Below are 13,865 nucleotides of genomic sequence, written 5' to 3'. Positions count from 1 at the left end.
GTTTCCTTGAAGCCAACACTGTGGCTGCAAGGAAAGTCAACAGTTATGAAGAACCTTTTGGGGCCATGGCATCATGGTGCCTCACATTCTAGAGAATTTCCCAGTTCACCAAGGACCTGCACGTTCCAGTTAGAACAGAGAAGCTCTTGAGTCACAGGGCCTAAATGGAACAAGGCCAGTGCCTGATTTACTCCTCGTGTGCCACTGACCCATTTGATGTTTTCTTTCTTTGTGTATTTTGACTCCTAAGACAAAGCCTATGCCTGGCCACTAAGCAACCTGGGAACTTTCACTGTGCTGTTGCCAACAGACAAGGGATTGAAAGGATTCAATGTAAGTATTTAAAATAACCCTACACAAAGGAGCTAATGCAAAAAACCTTAGTAGGCAGTACCTTCTTTTTTTTATTTTTATCATGAAGAAGTTTCACCCTGAATTAGTTGCTAATCATCCTCTTCTTTTTTTGCTTGAGGAAGACTAGCCCTGAGCTAACATCCATGCCAGTCTTCCTCTATTTTGTATGTGGGATGCCTCCACAGCATGGCTGATGAGTGGAGTAGATCTGCTCCCGGGATCCAAACCCATGAACCTGGGTCACTGAAGCAGAGCACTCATAACTTTAACCACTTGGCCACAGGGCCGGCCCCCGTACCTTCTTTTATTTAAAGTGGAAAACCTCCATTGAAATTAAATCTACTGATGATGATGGTGATTCTTTGGTAAATTTCTTTTAGTGAAATATAACATCCTTACAGAAAATCTACAAATTGTAAGTGCACAACTCAATGAGTTGTCGCAAAGTGGATGTGCCTGTGTATCCAGCAAGACCATTACCAGCTCCCCACAACACCACCTGGTGCCCACTTCCAATCATTACCCCTTCAAGGATCATCCCTGAGGCTTATTAACTGTGGTCATGTGATAAATGAGATTTGCATAATGCAAAACTGCTCACTTCCTACAGGAAGAATTAAACTAATGTATTGACTAGGTATTTGTTTCTTTAAAATCGGCATAAACGGTAACAGTGATAGAGGAAAGTAGAAGAAAACTGTGGTTTTCAATGTGAGCGGCTGTTGTCTGAGATAATGTCATCCAGCAGTAATGAAACTCATAGTGCCCGACGGAGGTGTACCATGGTGACGGCATTAATGAAATAGATTTGATTTAATGTAGATAATGGACATATTGATTTGTATAAAATTGGTTTATCTTAATCCAAGATGTTTTGTGATGATAATTTTTGCTGCATTAAATTAAAATCCAGTGAGTTCCAGACTCTCTCACCTTCATATGCCACCACCATTCATCTGTCCGTCATGAATCTGTCGTTAATCTTCAGAGATGCACTCACGTCTCTCCTGCTGGAAAGAACGAGTAAATATTGAATGCCTCTGAGCTAGGCACCTCGCCCGTGCTCTCTTGTTTAACATACAGATTAAGTTTACACAGAGTTAGTAAAATGTCTCTGTTGACTGATCATTGACCATATAATACTGACAAAATCTAGATTTGGTCCAATGGATTTCAAAAATCTTAATTTTACTATTCAAAAGCTCCATCAGTCCACTCTACTCGCTCTTCTCACGTAACTTCGTATTTCATTCCCTTCTGCTTCCTGGGCTCAAGATTCCTTGGCAATGAGACTTTGGGTGGTGAACACGACGCAGTCTATACAGAAGTCGAAAGATAAGGATGTACACCTGAAATTTTTGTAATATTATAAACTAATGTGACCTCAATATAAAAAAAATAAAATTTAAACGTAAAAAGTTTTTAAAAGATGATTCCTGTGTGCCTGCTACCCTCCTTGCTCCCCCTGGCCCCAGCTCTATGCTCTCCTCACTATGTCCATTTCCGAGCTCGACCACAGGCCCATGGTCTCAGGATGTACTGTGCATCACCTCCCACTCTGCAGATTTCTGCTCCCTGTAAGGCCTGGCCCAGAGCTGCTGCGCTCCAGGAAAGTCATCTGCATCTGAACGAGCCCAAAGCGGAGTGAGGGAGCGCTGGCTTTGATGCCTTTGACGCTGAACAAGTCATAGCATGAACCACAAACCTCATTTTCTCCTTCAAACAGCGGAGACTGAAGGAACCGCTCTCTTTTCTCAGGTGAAACAACTCTTGATGGATAATGAAGCTGCTCAGTACTTTGTGAAACTCCACATAATTGCTGGGCAGATGAACACTGAGTGTATGAATAACACAGACACATTCTATACCTTGACCGGGAAGTCAGGGGAAATCTTCCGCAGTGATAAGGTAAGGATTTCTCCCATTCTCACTCCCAGAACAAAACTGTCCACTGAGGCAACGCCCACGGCCATCTCTCTCTTTGTGTTTGGGGGTCGTGAAAGGTTACAAAGCACTTCTTTCCTTATTCCTTGTTTGGCAAAGCACTTTTCTGTGTAGGAAGGAATAGAGAGCAATGTCAGAAAGGGTTAGGTAGGAGGAGCATGGGCTGTTACGGAAAGGGGGATATGAAGTGTTTGATTTTCTCTGGTCTGAATTAGTTTTCAAGGCAACCATCATTCAACTGCCAGCAGGAAGGAGCAAATTTGCAGTTAAGCTGTTTCCTGGAAGCATCAGTACAAAGCCACATCAGCATTCCTCCTACAAAAGGAAACGGATTTTGTTTATTTTAGGTTGCTGGCGTTTATCCACCCTCTCAAACTTAACATTCCATCTCTCCAAATGCCATTAGTTCTGTTTTGTTTTTTAAATAAAACTTCCCTCCTCTCCTTTCACAAATACCTCATTTTGTGACTTTACTGAGCTGAAGGGCAAGTGATTAATGGACAGAATGTGTGTGTGCAGGTTGTTGCCTGTACTGTTGTGTTTCACCAAATATCAGTAGTTGATAGATTATTGAGCACTTACTGTAAGCAACATACTTGGATAATTCTTTATTTAGGTTCTGTAAGACTCACAACAATGCTGTGAAATAGGTTTTTCTGATGGGAAAACTGAGAGGTCATGCAGTAAGTGCCAGAGCCAGAACTCAAAGGTCTGCCTGAATCCTTAACTGTTGTGTTGCAGTGTGAGTGTGAGAATGGATGGATGGATGGATGGGTGGGTGGGTGGGTGGATATATGGATGGATGGATGGATGGACGGACAGATGGTTAGATAGATAGTAGATGATAGGTATATAGATAGGAAAGTAGGTAGGTAGGTAGATAGATAGAGGAAGATGTGGCTTCCTTTCTCACAAGGACATTCATTCATTCATTCACTCAACAAATATTTACCAAGTCTGTAACTTGTAGGAGCCACATGGGAGGAAGAAGGAATTAGTTTCAATTATTTGTTTCACAAATATTTTTTATTGTGTGCAAGACACTAAAGTAGGTGACGGATTTGCAGTAAATTGAATAGTTTTTCCCTTTTGCAGCTTGTAGTCCATTGGAGAAGAACTTTATAATGCTTTATTCACATTCAGCACTTGATAGTCATCAGTGATTTCACACATTATCTCATTTGATCTTAATGAAAACCCTGTGAAGTCAACCAGGCAGATAACATCATCCCCATTTTAGGATAAGTGACTTATCCAAGATCACACAGCCAATAAATGGCAGAACCCAAGGACTCAGGACTTCTGATTTCGAATCCAATGCTCACTCCTTCAAGGACACCACATTAATTTTTTTTCCCTTGGTGTTTTAGGACAATCGACTAAATCTTAAACTCTATGGAGGCAAAAGGAAGGTAAAAATTATAGAGGGGAACATAGTCGCTTCCAACGGGCTCCTGCACATCCTCGACAGAGCCATGGACAAGATGGCGCCCACGTTTAAGAGCAACACTGAGGTGAGATATTTCAGGTAAAAGTGATTTCAACCCAAATCCATCTTCCTGTGTTCCCTGGAGGGTCACATCCAAGAAGAAAGTGCACACCAGTACTATGTGCTTGTCCTTCATTTGTATTAGGACCCAAACCATGGGGAAGGAGGGGGCGGTCCTCGCTGCCATAAAACTCATTCCCTCTGACCTATTTGATGATGGCCAAAGACTATTTCAGAACATGCAAGTCTGAACTACTGTTTCAATAACAACAGGAAACATTTGTATAATGTTGACCTCGTCCTTTTACGTCTATCCACACTTACAGACAAACTCTGTCATCAGTCTTTTAATGTTAGGATGTCTATTTCCTAAACCACTTATTTTTTTTTTACTAATTTTTAAGCAAAATGTCTCTTTTTAGAAACCCATAATGACAATGCTACAGCCAAGGTACAGCAAGTTCAGATCTTTGTTAGAGGTATGTATTTTTCATGAATTTCTGGAAAGTGTTTTATGCTCATTTTTTTGTAAAATTAGCAGAGGTGTTGATTATAAATACTTGCTGATAAATTACTTTAAATATTTGTCTGGGGTAGGCTGCAGATATAAAATTTCATTTCTCAAATGCAGGAAACCAATTTGGGACATGCCTTAGATGAAGATGGGGTTGATGGACCATACACCATTTTTGTTCCAAGTAATGAAGCATTGAATAACATGAAGGATGGCACTCTCGATTTCCTTCTTTCTCCAGAGGTATTATGTCCTATTTACTCCGATGGCGTCATGTCACCATCACTACCTCGGTCCATACAGGTTTTTTCTAAACTAGGGATGGCAAATAAATAACACACATATCACCACCTATTTCCCACAACCAAGGCAGACATCATTAATCAATCGCAGTTCTCTGGAACAAGCCCAGAAGTGGCTCCAGTCTCCTCGATAGAGTTCTAAGCAGCTACGACCAGCCAATCAGATAGGGCACAGGAAACAAATTTATTTGCAAAGCCGGGTATAAATAGTTGTTTTGATTTGTCCTGACTTTTCTAATATTTCTCAGTGGCAAAATTAATATTTTAAGTTCCCTACGAACTAGAAAATGAAGACTAAACGAGGCCATTCTGGGCCAGGTCTAGGCTAAATTTAAAAGGAATACATGCTATTTTAAGATGCTCCAGCCTTTCCTTTCTATCACTGTCATCTCTCTCCATGATAACCCTCTCCTTATATATCATAGCCTTCAATTCTCTCACTTTCTCTTTTAGAAAGGAGATTTTTGGCTCCTTCACACTAGGATGTAAATGACTAAAACCATTTAAAGTGTTTTCTCTCCCAGAAATAACAGCCTTAAACTGAAGAGAAGGATAGCTAATAATGGAATTTTCTTCATTAGAATTTCAAATGGTGGAATTACATGAGGGGCCACAAGCTTTCTTCCAGAGCCCTGAAATCATGCCGCCATCTTGGCAATGGTACAAGACTACCTATGGCCTCATAGGTCAGTGTGGATTATACAGAATGGAAGGATCCAGATCTTTTAGGGTAGTGATTCCCAAACTTTAGTATGCTTAGCAATAACCTGTGGAGCTTATTAAGTAGGCAGATTCCAGAACCTTTCCCCAAGCATTCTGATTTAATGGCACTAGAATGTGACCCAGAAATAGACATTTGGGTAAGCACCAACTTTCTAACTCAGGTGGCCCAGGCCATACTGTTTTTGGAGCCCTGAAACTTGTTGCCTGTATCGTTTAGAGCTTCACATGGATAGATCCCTCTCTAGAATACTTTCAGGTGTCTACAAAGATATCTTGCTTTCAGAAAACTTTGTATTAAAAAGATGTGTATCGAGGAGATAAATCAGAAGGAAATCTCTTACCCTGCAAACAGATATTCAACATATTAAAGGATTTTCTACAGGTTTCTATTTAAATTCTGGATTGCCCAGTGTCTTCAACGTAGGATGTTGTTTTAGAAATACGATTCACACTCAAGTTTTCTGAAACCTAGCTATTACAGAAAAACTGTTATATCTCTCTTTAGAACTCACACTCATACTTAATTTTAAAGCCAAAAAGTAATAATGCTCCCCTGGGAAGTATTAAAATCCTGAGATTATATGGCCTCTCTGCGTGCATAGCTTTTAATTTGATTCAGATTTTTTTTTAATAATCATAAAGGAGTCCTCAGACACCTAATCAGGTACACTTAAAAATTAAAGCAAAACCTTTTATCTAGAATAGAAAAGATCAACTTCCCTGCTTTTCTGTCAAGCACCTTTGCTCAGAAAGTTCTCCTCTTTCTCCTCCCTCAAAACTCCTTCCGGTGACGGTGACGGCCGGAGCTGGCTCACGCAGGCTCTGGGGAATAAATTGTGTGTACCTCTTCCCAGCTGCATTCAGCGAGATCGCATCGGTAGCTTGAAATCAGCCTGTGATGATTTACACTGTAGAAATTGGCCAACACTATAAATCAGGGCTTATTTTTCTCCCCGCAGAACTAATGGACCAGCACAGCACTGCTCCTGGCTCTCAAGCTCCTTTCTCTCAAAGGCAGTATCCTTCTGCCCACAAAGAATAGAAAGATTCATCTCCTTGTTCTGAGTCAAAAACTGCTTTTCCACTTCAATTTCTTGGTGAGGAGTGGAACAATCATTTCTGCCTCTTTCTCAGGTCCAAAGCCTGTGTAGGTTAAAATTCCTCCACTAACGGGAAGTTATTTCTCTCTCTACCCATCTTAATAGCGTCCTTTAGCTCTATTTTCTGGGAAGAACCTCAGCCAGAGACAGCAGACTCCCCATCGACTATGCCAATGAACTGAAAAATAAACTGGTTTCACCAGAAGAATGGTTTCTCATTCTGACTTTGAAATGCCATGTTTCTTTTCCAGTGTAGCTTTCTGTTTCTCCCTGAAGCAAACTTTCAGTCCCGAAACCGTGCCACCCCCTCAGAGACCACAGCCATTGAGTACAAGCCCCGGGTTATGGCTTCATCCCTGAACTAGACAGAAATAAATGCAAAGCCAGCGAGAGACTGGCCGTTGCCCATTCACAAATACCTTGCAAGTAAAATAAGACAAAGGAAGGTGAATTTACAGAGTTCAAGGTCATAGTTACAATTTGTCAGAAAAACTCTCTCATTGTGGCTCGGGTACCAAAAGGCTTGTTTGTTGTTGTTGTTTTTACCTAAAACAGCGGGGAGGAAGTGAGTGTCCTCATAAAGAAAAGAATGCTTACACCACAGGCTCTTCAACAATGGCATCTGGAAGCACGTCCTGTCACCCAGAGCCATCCTGGACTGAATTCTCACTGAATGATGGCCCCTAGCCAGCCAGGGCAGCAGGCACACACAGGGGTGGGAGTGAGGCTGATCAACTGCTTTGTCCCTTTCAGTCTCCCGTTCCTTATAAAAAGGATCCAACGTCAATTAATTCTTGAGGCTTCAGAAGTGGATTATCCAGTGGATGAAGCCTTTCTTATAGAATCGGAGGCTGGAATGGGTCCATACCAATCCCTTTATTTTGCAGGTGAAACAGACTAGAGGAGCTCAGTGGCTTGCTCAAGGTCACACAGGAGCAGAACCAGTATCAGAACTCAGGTTCCTGAGGTCCAGCTCACTGCTCTTCCCAGGACACCTGCCCTCCTCCTTTTAATTTATTGGCACAATGTTTATGCAGGGCCTGCTGTGTGCCCCATGCTATGCTGGCTGGAGACACAGCAATTTATAAGCCAGACAGACCCACTCCCTACCTTCTGGGAGTTTGAAGTCCAGTTTGGTCTGACATTTACCAGCAGTCCCTGCGTTTTCTCACCCCTTCTGCCACTGAGCATCCAAGCTTGTAATAGCATTGCCTCTGCCTGCAAGTCCTCACTTCTGGCTGTCATAAAGTAGCTGTAAAGGGGAGTTAAGACCCAGAGGCAAAGTGACTTGCTCAGGGTCACATAGGAACAGAACCAGGGCTGCAGAAAGCATCGCTTCCAGGACCAGCTAACAAGTGGTCAACTTCAACATTCTTATTAGTAACCCTGCCCTCCACAATGCTGTTGGCTTATAGATATGGTGGCCATACCATTTATCATCCACACCAGGACAATTCTGAAAGTGAATGGGGCTGCCAGGACAAAAGGTGTAAACCAGGGTTATATCAGACAAACCAGGATATGTGGTCACTCTACTTATAGGTAATGCCCTAGTGTAGGGACCAAGGGCACAGGCAGGGAGGAGTCTGGGACAATGGAACTCAAATTCAGCAGGGCTTTCTTCCCACCTGGAACATCATGCTGTTGGAATATGTGCCTAGAATGATCTTTGTGGTTATTATGATCTTGATTTGTGGTCCTTCACCTTTCCAAGCCAGAGTGATCATGGCTGGGCCCCTTAAGTAGCAGAATTCAAGGGCTATGAAGCTTGTACCTCCCGGCTCTGACTCCGCTAGGAGATTGCAGACATCTGCAGCAGACCACTGCTGCCACCGCCTTCTTCCCTCAGAGAAAGGTCCTCGTGCTCCTCAACTCTGTACACTCTCTCCAGGACACCCTATGGGCACTGCTCCTTCTGTTTATAGTCCCAAGACTCTCTTTTTTCCTCCACCGCTGCTTCAGTGTTCTGGAGCATGAGAAATCTTGGAAAGGACTTTGAAGGGAAGATGACTACCTATCATGGGAGCACAGAAGGAGAAGGTGTCCTGAGCAGATATTCCTAACAAGCACTGTATTCCTGAATAACCAGCGTGTGGTCTGACAAGCAGACATTTGTTTATGGAGAAAGTGAATCCTAAACTGAGGCTATCTTAGAAAATCCAGAACGTAGCCTTAGACTTTCAGAGAGGTCCTGGAGCAGAGGGACTGAGAGCTTGGGCTAATTCTTAGGCTTGTATCCCAAGTTAGCTTAGGGACCTTGGACATGTCTTCACTACACAGTGTTATCACATATAAAATGAGTCAATAGTCACCCCTACCTCACAGGGCTGTTGGGAAGATTAAATGAGACGTGCATATGTTTTCAGAACAGGCCCAGCCACAGAGTAGGAATTTGGTGAATGTTAACTATTTGGGTAATGGGATTTTTCTCACCCTGGATGTCCCAATAGAGAGGTTATGGGTCATTTATTTTTCTTGACTAAGTGTCCAAAGTCATTTGAGGAGGTCCCCACAAGAAGGGGGACAGCTGTACTTTCTTGATTAACTGAAGAAGTATCTTGATTCCTTTACAGGGATCTCGGAAGCTTCTGGAACTCGTCAGATACCACATTGTCCCATTTACCCAGGTTGGCCCCACTTTCCTGGCCTATATTTTTCCCTGCTTTCAAGATATCTGACTTAGTCTTATATTGTGATATTTGGTGCTAGAAAATATATGACAATTGCTCTTTGTGGCTCCAAGCATATCCTTAGCCATGAATAAGAAGCCCATTATCAAAGAAATTGTCAAAGCCACAAGAACTCATGACATCAAAGCTCCCATTATTTATTTCATAAACTTTCAGGCTATTCTTTCCAGTGAGGACTTTATGAAAGCAAGGTTCCGTGCGTTGCTCTAAACATCTCCGTCTGTTGTTCTCTTCTCGTTGCAGCTTGCAGTGGCCACTCTCATTTCAACCCCTCACATTAGGAGCATGGCCAACCAGATCATACAGTTTAACACCACCGACAACGTAGGTGAAAATTCTATTGTGGGTATCATTGCTCATGTGCATTTTTGCCCTGCTTATGATTATTCATCAGCTTGCCCTACCTCTATGTTGACACACAGGCTTAAAATCTTCACAATTACTTATTCATTTGTTGCTTTTTTAAGCAAATATCAGCTGATCAACTGTATGTATGAGAATCTGAACTATATCCCAAGGAAAAAGCTATGAAAAAGCCAGGCTTACATCCCAGCAAGGAAAACAGACTTTAAATAACTAATTAGATGACCAATTAATTATTTAATTACAATTGAAATAAGTGCCACCAAGAGGAAGTTAAGAGGACTGTGAGAGCACACAACAGGAGGAAACTGAGCAAATCTGGGGGTCTAGAGGTCCTCAAGGAGGGGGTGATGCTTTAGCCAAGCTTCAAAGGATGAGTAGAGTGAACTTGAGCAGAGATGAGTTGAAGAGAGTTCCAGGCAGAAGAGAGAGCATGTGCAAAGGCCCTGAGGTGGGAAGGAGCACGACTTATTTAAGAAACTCAAAGAAGGCAGTGTTATTCAGCTAATTCCCTGGGGTTATAATATCAGCAAGTCTGGCAACATAGAGATTATGTCCCCTGTTGACTCATTGTTGATGGTGATGGTGATGACCATTCATCCTTTCAGCAAATATCTACAGAGTGCCTACTATATGCCAGACACCATTCTAGGTCCTGAAGGTAGACCAATGAGAAAACATATGAAAGTCCCTGGTTGCATAGAACTTTCATTCTAATACATAGGAGAACAGACAATAAGCAAATTAAATAAGTAAAATATATCATATATTAGAGAGCAATTAAGTGCTAAGACAAAAAACAGCAGAGCAAGGACAGGGAATAGACAGTAGGGATGGGTTGACATTTTAGATAAAGTGCCCAAGAAATCCTCAGGGAGAAGAAAACATGTGAGCAAAGACCTGAAGGGAATGGGAGAACAAGTAGTGTGAATACCTGGTGAGAGAGCACTCCAGAGAGAGGGCACAGCAAGTGCAAAGGCACAAAGCGAGGAACATGCCCGACCTGGTTGGGGAACAGCAAGGTCACCGTGGCTAGAACAGAGGGAGAAAAGGGAGAGAGGCAGGAGAGGAGGTCGAGGCAGTAAGAGAGAGTAAGAGAGATGGGGTCAGGTCACACGTGGCCAAGGACTCAGAGTGAGGATGGATGCTCTTGCTTTTAATGAGATGAGAAGCCATTGGAGGATTTTGAGCATTGGAAGGATATGGTCAGACCTACATCTTGGGAGACTGGTGAGGAGAAGATTGCAATAACCCAGAGAAGAACGATGGTGACTCAGACCAAGGTGTTAGCAGAGACACAGCAAGAAGTGGTTGACTTCTGACGGTTTTTGAAGGTAGAGCCAGCAGAATTTGCTGACAGATTGGTTAGGGGATGAAGAACGAGGGAGCCAAGAATGACTCCCGAGCTTGTGACTTGAGCTACCAGAAGGATGGAGTTACCGTTAATAGTGCCGGTGGAGCAGAGTTGGGGGGAAAGTGGAGATTGGAATTCTTTGCTAACTTGTTCATTTTCCACTCTCTCCCCTACCACATAGGCAGGACCTGTCTGGGTTTGTTCACTGATGTACCCCCCCACACCTAAAGCAGAGCCTAATACAAGGTCAATAAATGTATTTGAATGAACGGATCCCCATTTCACCAGAGAAAGGTGAAACAGCCTGCCCAAGGTCTCATAGCAAATATTCTGTCGAGCTGGAATCGTTTTACCCCCTGCCCAGTCCAGCACCTGCAAAGACCATTTCTGCAAGGACATCCGTGCCTGGTGTCCATCAAGAATTCATTTAACAGGTTCATCTTTCCCTGTCAGCCAAGCCCTTCTAATAGAATCTTCCACTCAATGAAGAGTGAGGTGAAGTTGATGGCTCTTTAGAGAGATCGCCACCATGCAGCTCTGCCTGGGGACGGCTGGTGCTCCTGCAGTACAGAATGAAAGATGGCATCCTTCTTTCCAGGGACGGATTCTGGCAAATGGTGTGGCAATGGAAGAAATTGAGGTTGCTGCCAAAAATGGCCGAATTTACACACTGACTGGAGTTCTCATTCCTCCCTCCATCGTCCCGATTCTGCACCACCAATGTGATGAAACGAAGAGAGAGATGAAACTGGTAAGAAAACTAGAAAAACAAATAAGGGCCCCCTGAAGAGCCCCACAGAGCAGACAAGGTTCCTTCCTGTCACAATTCCGAGGAAGCTGCCAAGGAGAGTTGCACCCCAGGAGCCTCCTTCCAGAGGGGTTTCTGTCTTCATGAAGAAGCAGGTAGGCCTGAGGTCCTAGCTCGTGAAATGTGAACCAAGGTTCCTGGGGGAATTTCCACAGTGATACAAGCTGCCCAGGGATATTCATTTCCTAGAGCTGCAGCAACAAATTACCACAAACTAGGTGCTTAAAGTGGCAGAAATGTCCTCTTTCACAGTTCTAGAGGCTAGTAGTCTGAAATCAAGGTATTAGCAGGGCTGTGCTCCTTCTGAAGGCTCTAGGGACAAATCCTTCCTGGCCTCTTCCCAGCTTCTGATGCCTCCCGGCGATCCTTTGCATCCCTTGGCTTGTAGCCGCATCCCTCTGATTGCTACCTGTGTCTTTCCATGGCCTTCTCCCCCGTGTGTTACTATGTGTCACTTTCTCTTCTTGTAAGGACACCAGTCATTAGATTTAGAACGCAGCCTCATCCAGTGTGATCTCATCTTAACTAATTACATCTGCAAAGGCTCGATTTCCAAATAAGATCACATCCTGAGGTTCAGGGGAACATGACTTTGGGGGACCACTATTCAACCCACGACACCAGAAGAGGTAGCGTCAGTCTCCTGCCTCTTCCTTCCCTGCCCCTGTCACCTGGGACCACCTGCTCCAGGCCCATAGCTTTCCTCTCTCTAAGATGGACTTAGCATAGCACTGCTTCTGGGGAAAATGCTCTGGCCTGGCCACTCAACCACTTTTCGGTGCTTCTTTTCAAATACCAAACTGTCTGTTTGCCCGTGAGCTTATGTACAGGAAATGGGCTTTCCTGTTTCCATAGAAACATTTTTGGCTCAGCCAGTTTTATTCAGAGCACCCCAAATTTCAAAACTGCCCATATGATCTTTCCGTTCCCATGGAAACCGTAACCCTGAAGTTGCAGCAACAATAGATCTGGGTCTTTCTTTTCAGGACACTGCAACACTACTTCAAGGACTGTTCTCACCATATCCTTGGAAGATGGGTACTGAACAAGGAAAAAGGGCCTCATTTTATAGATTTGATTTCATTGATCCCTCTTCTTGTCGTGAAGGCTGGACGTAGCTAGTGGAGCACCGGGCACAGGATTGTGGCTGATTCTTTTGAGTCTAGATTTCTTAATGGGTGTAATGGCTCTGCGATGTTTTAGGCTATTGTGATGGCACTGGTCCTCCGTGCCAGTCACATACCATCTGGGGGATTTGATTCAGTTCTGAGCGCCCCTTTTAAGAGAGGCGGGAATCAGTCTCTCTCCCAGCCAGTCTCTGGCTGTGATTTACATTTGACTCATTCTTTGCAAAAAGTATTAGCAGACGCATCACCTGGCTTAGACTGGGATGAAGATCAGAACAGGCCAGCTGAGAAGAGTCTCATCTCTGATCCCGATGATTAAAATACTAGGAAAACAGGGCTTCTGCAGAGAAGACTCGATAGGAGTCAATAATCAGACTCCTTCAGAGCTCCCGCACCCAGAGCAGCTGCCATTCAAGTCCAGGGAAGGAAGTCTGTGGGGGGACAAGGGCAGCCCTGCCTGCCTGCCTTGCTGTAGGGTTGCTCTGTTCCAGGTTGTTCAAACGCTTGTTCTCCATCTTCTCAAAGCAAAGAATCAAGCTGTGGGTTTGAGCCGCAACCCAAAGAATTTTGGTTCAATAAGAAAAAGAGTTTCCCAATAGCTGCCTTAATGGAGTCTTCTTTTACTATTTTCTCCGGGTTAAAGTCAAATCTATCCTCTCTGCAAGGTTTAGGATGGTTTTGGTTAGACCTATTGAAAGAACAAATGCATTCTCCAGGAAGTATTTAGGGCTAGCAAGGAGTAGAAGCAGCTGGTACCTTCTAGAAGTCTCAGTTGTCATCAGGCTGAACCCATAGCCGCCTTTGGGCATGTAGGTTTGGAGTTTAGCAGTTTAATTAATAACTCCCTGTACTAGTTCAGGTCCATGCAGGAAATAGAATTTATCCCAATGGTTCAAACAAAGAAGCTGCTACAGATGGGTGGGCAGGGCTGAGGAAACAAGCAAGTTACGCTGGGGCATCCAAGGGAAGCAATAGCATGCAACCATTCCCACCGGGACCAGAGAGTCGAAGAGGGGAGGGGTTGGAGTTACCTGAACCCAGTGAGAGCTGGAAGAGTGGAAGAAGTGATGTCCATCAGGAGCTATAGGGATGGTGCC

General features: G+C 43.7%; 1 protein-coding gene across 2 annotated transcripts in view; it reads left to right on the top strand.

Moving 5' to 3' along the window:
- The window catches only part of STAB2 (stabilin 2), a 147,793-nt gene that overhangs the window by 40,843 nt on the left and 93,085 nt on the right, over positions 1–13,865 (top strand). For both annotated transcript variants that reach the window (XM_046646193.1, XM_046646192.1), the window contains exons 11-18: positions 251–333; positions 2,113–2,262; positions 3,669–3,812; positions 4,210–4,266; positions 4,419–4,544; positions 9,000–9,053; positions 9,360–9,440; positions 11,432–11,584. In XM_046646193.1, coding sequence (XP_046502149.1) covers positions 251–333; positions 2,113–2,262; positions 3,669–3,812; positions 4,210–4,266; positions 4,419–4,544; positions 9,000–9,053; positions 9,360–9,440; positions 11,432–11,584 — 848 coding nt within the window. The remainder of the gene's footprint in view (positions 1–250; positions 334–2,112; positions 2,263–3,668; positions 3,813–4,209; positions 4,267–4,418; positions 4,545–8,999; positions 9,054–9,359; positions 9,441–11,431; positions 11,585–13,865) is intronic.

Source organism: Equus quagga, chromosome 19 (assembly GCF_021613505.1).
Source record: "Equus quagga isolate Etosha38 chromosome 19, UCLA_HA_Equagga_1.0, whole genome shotgun sequence".
Classification (NCBI taxonomy): domain Eukaryota; kingdom Metazoa; phylum Chordata; class Mammalia; order Perissodactyla; family Equidae; genus Equus; species Equus quagga.
This window is presented reverse-complemented; position numbering and strand designations above follow the sequence as displayed.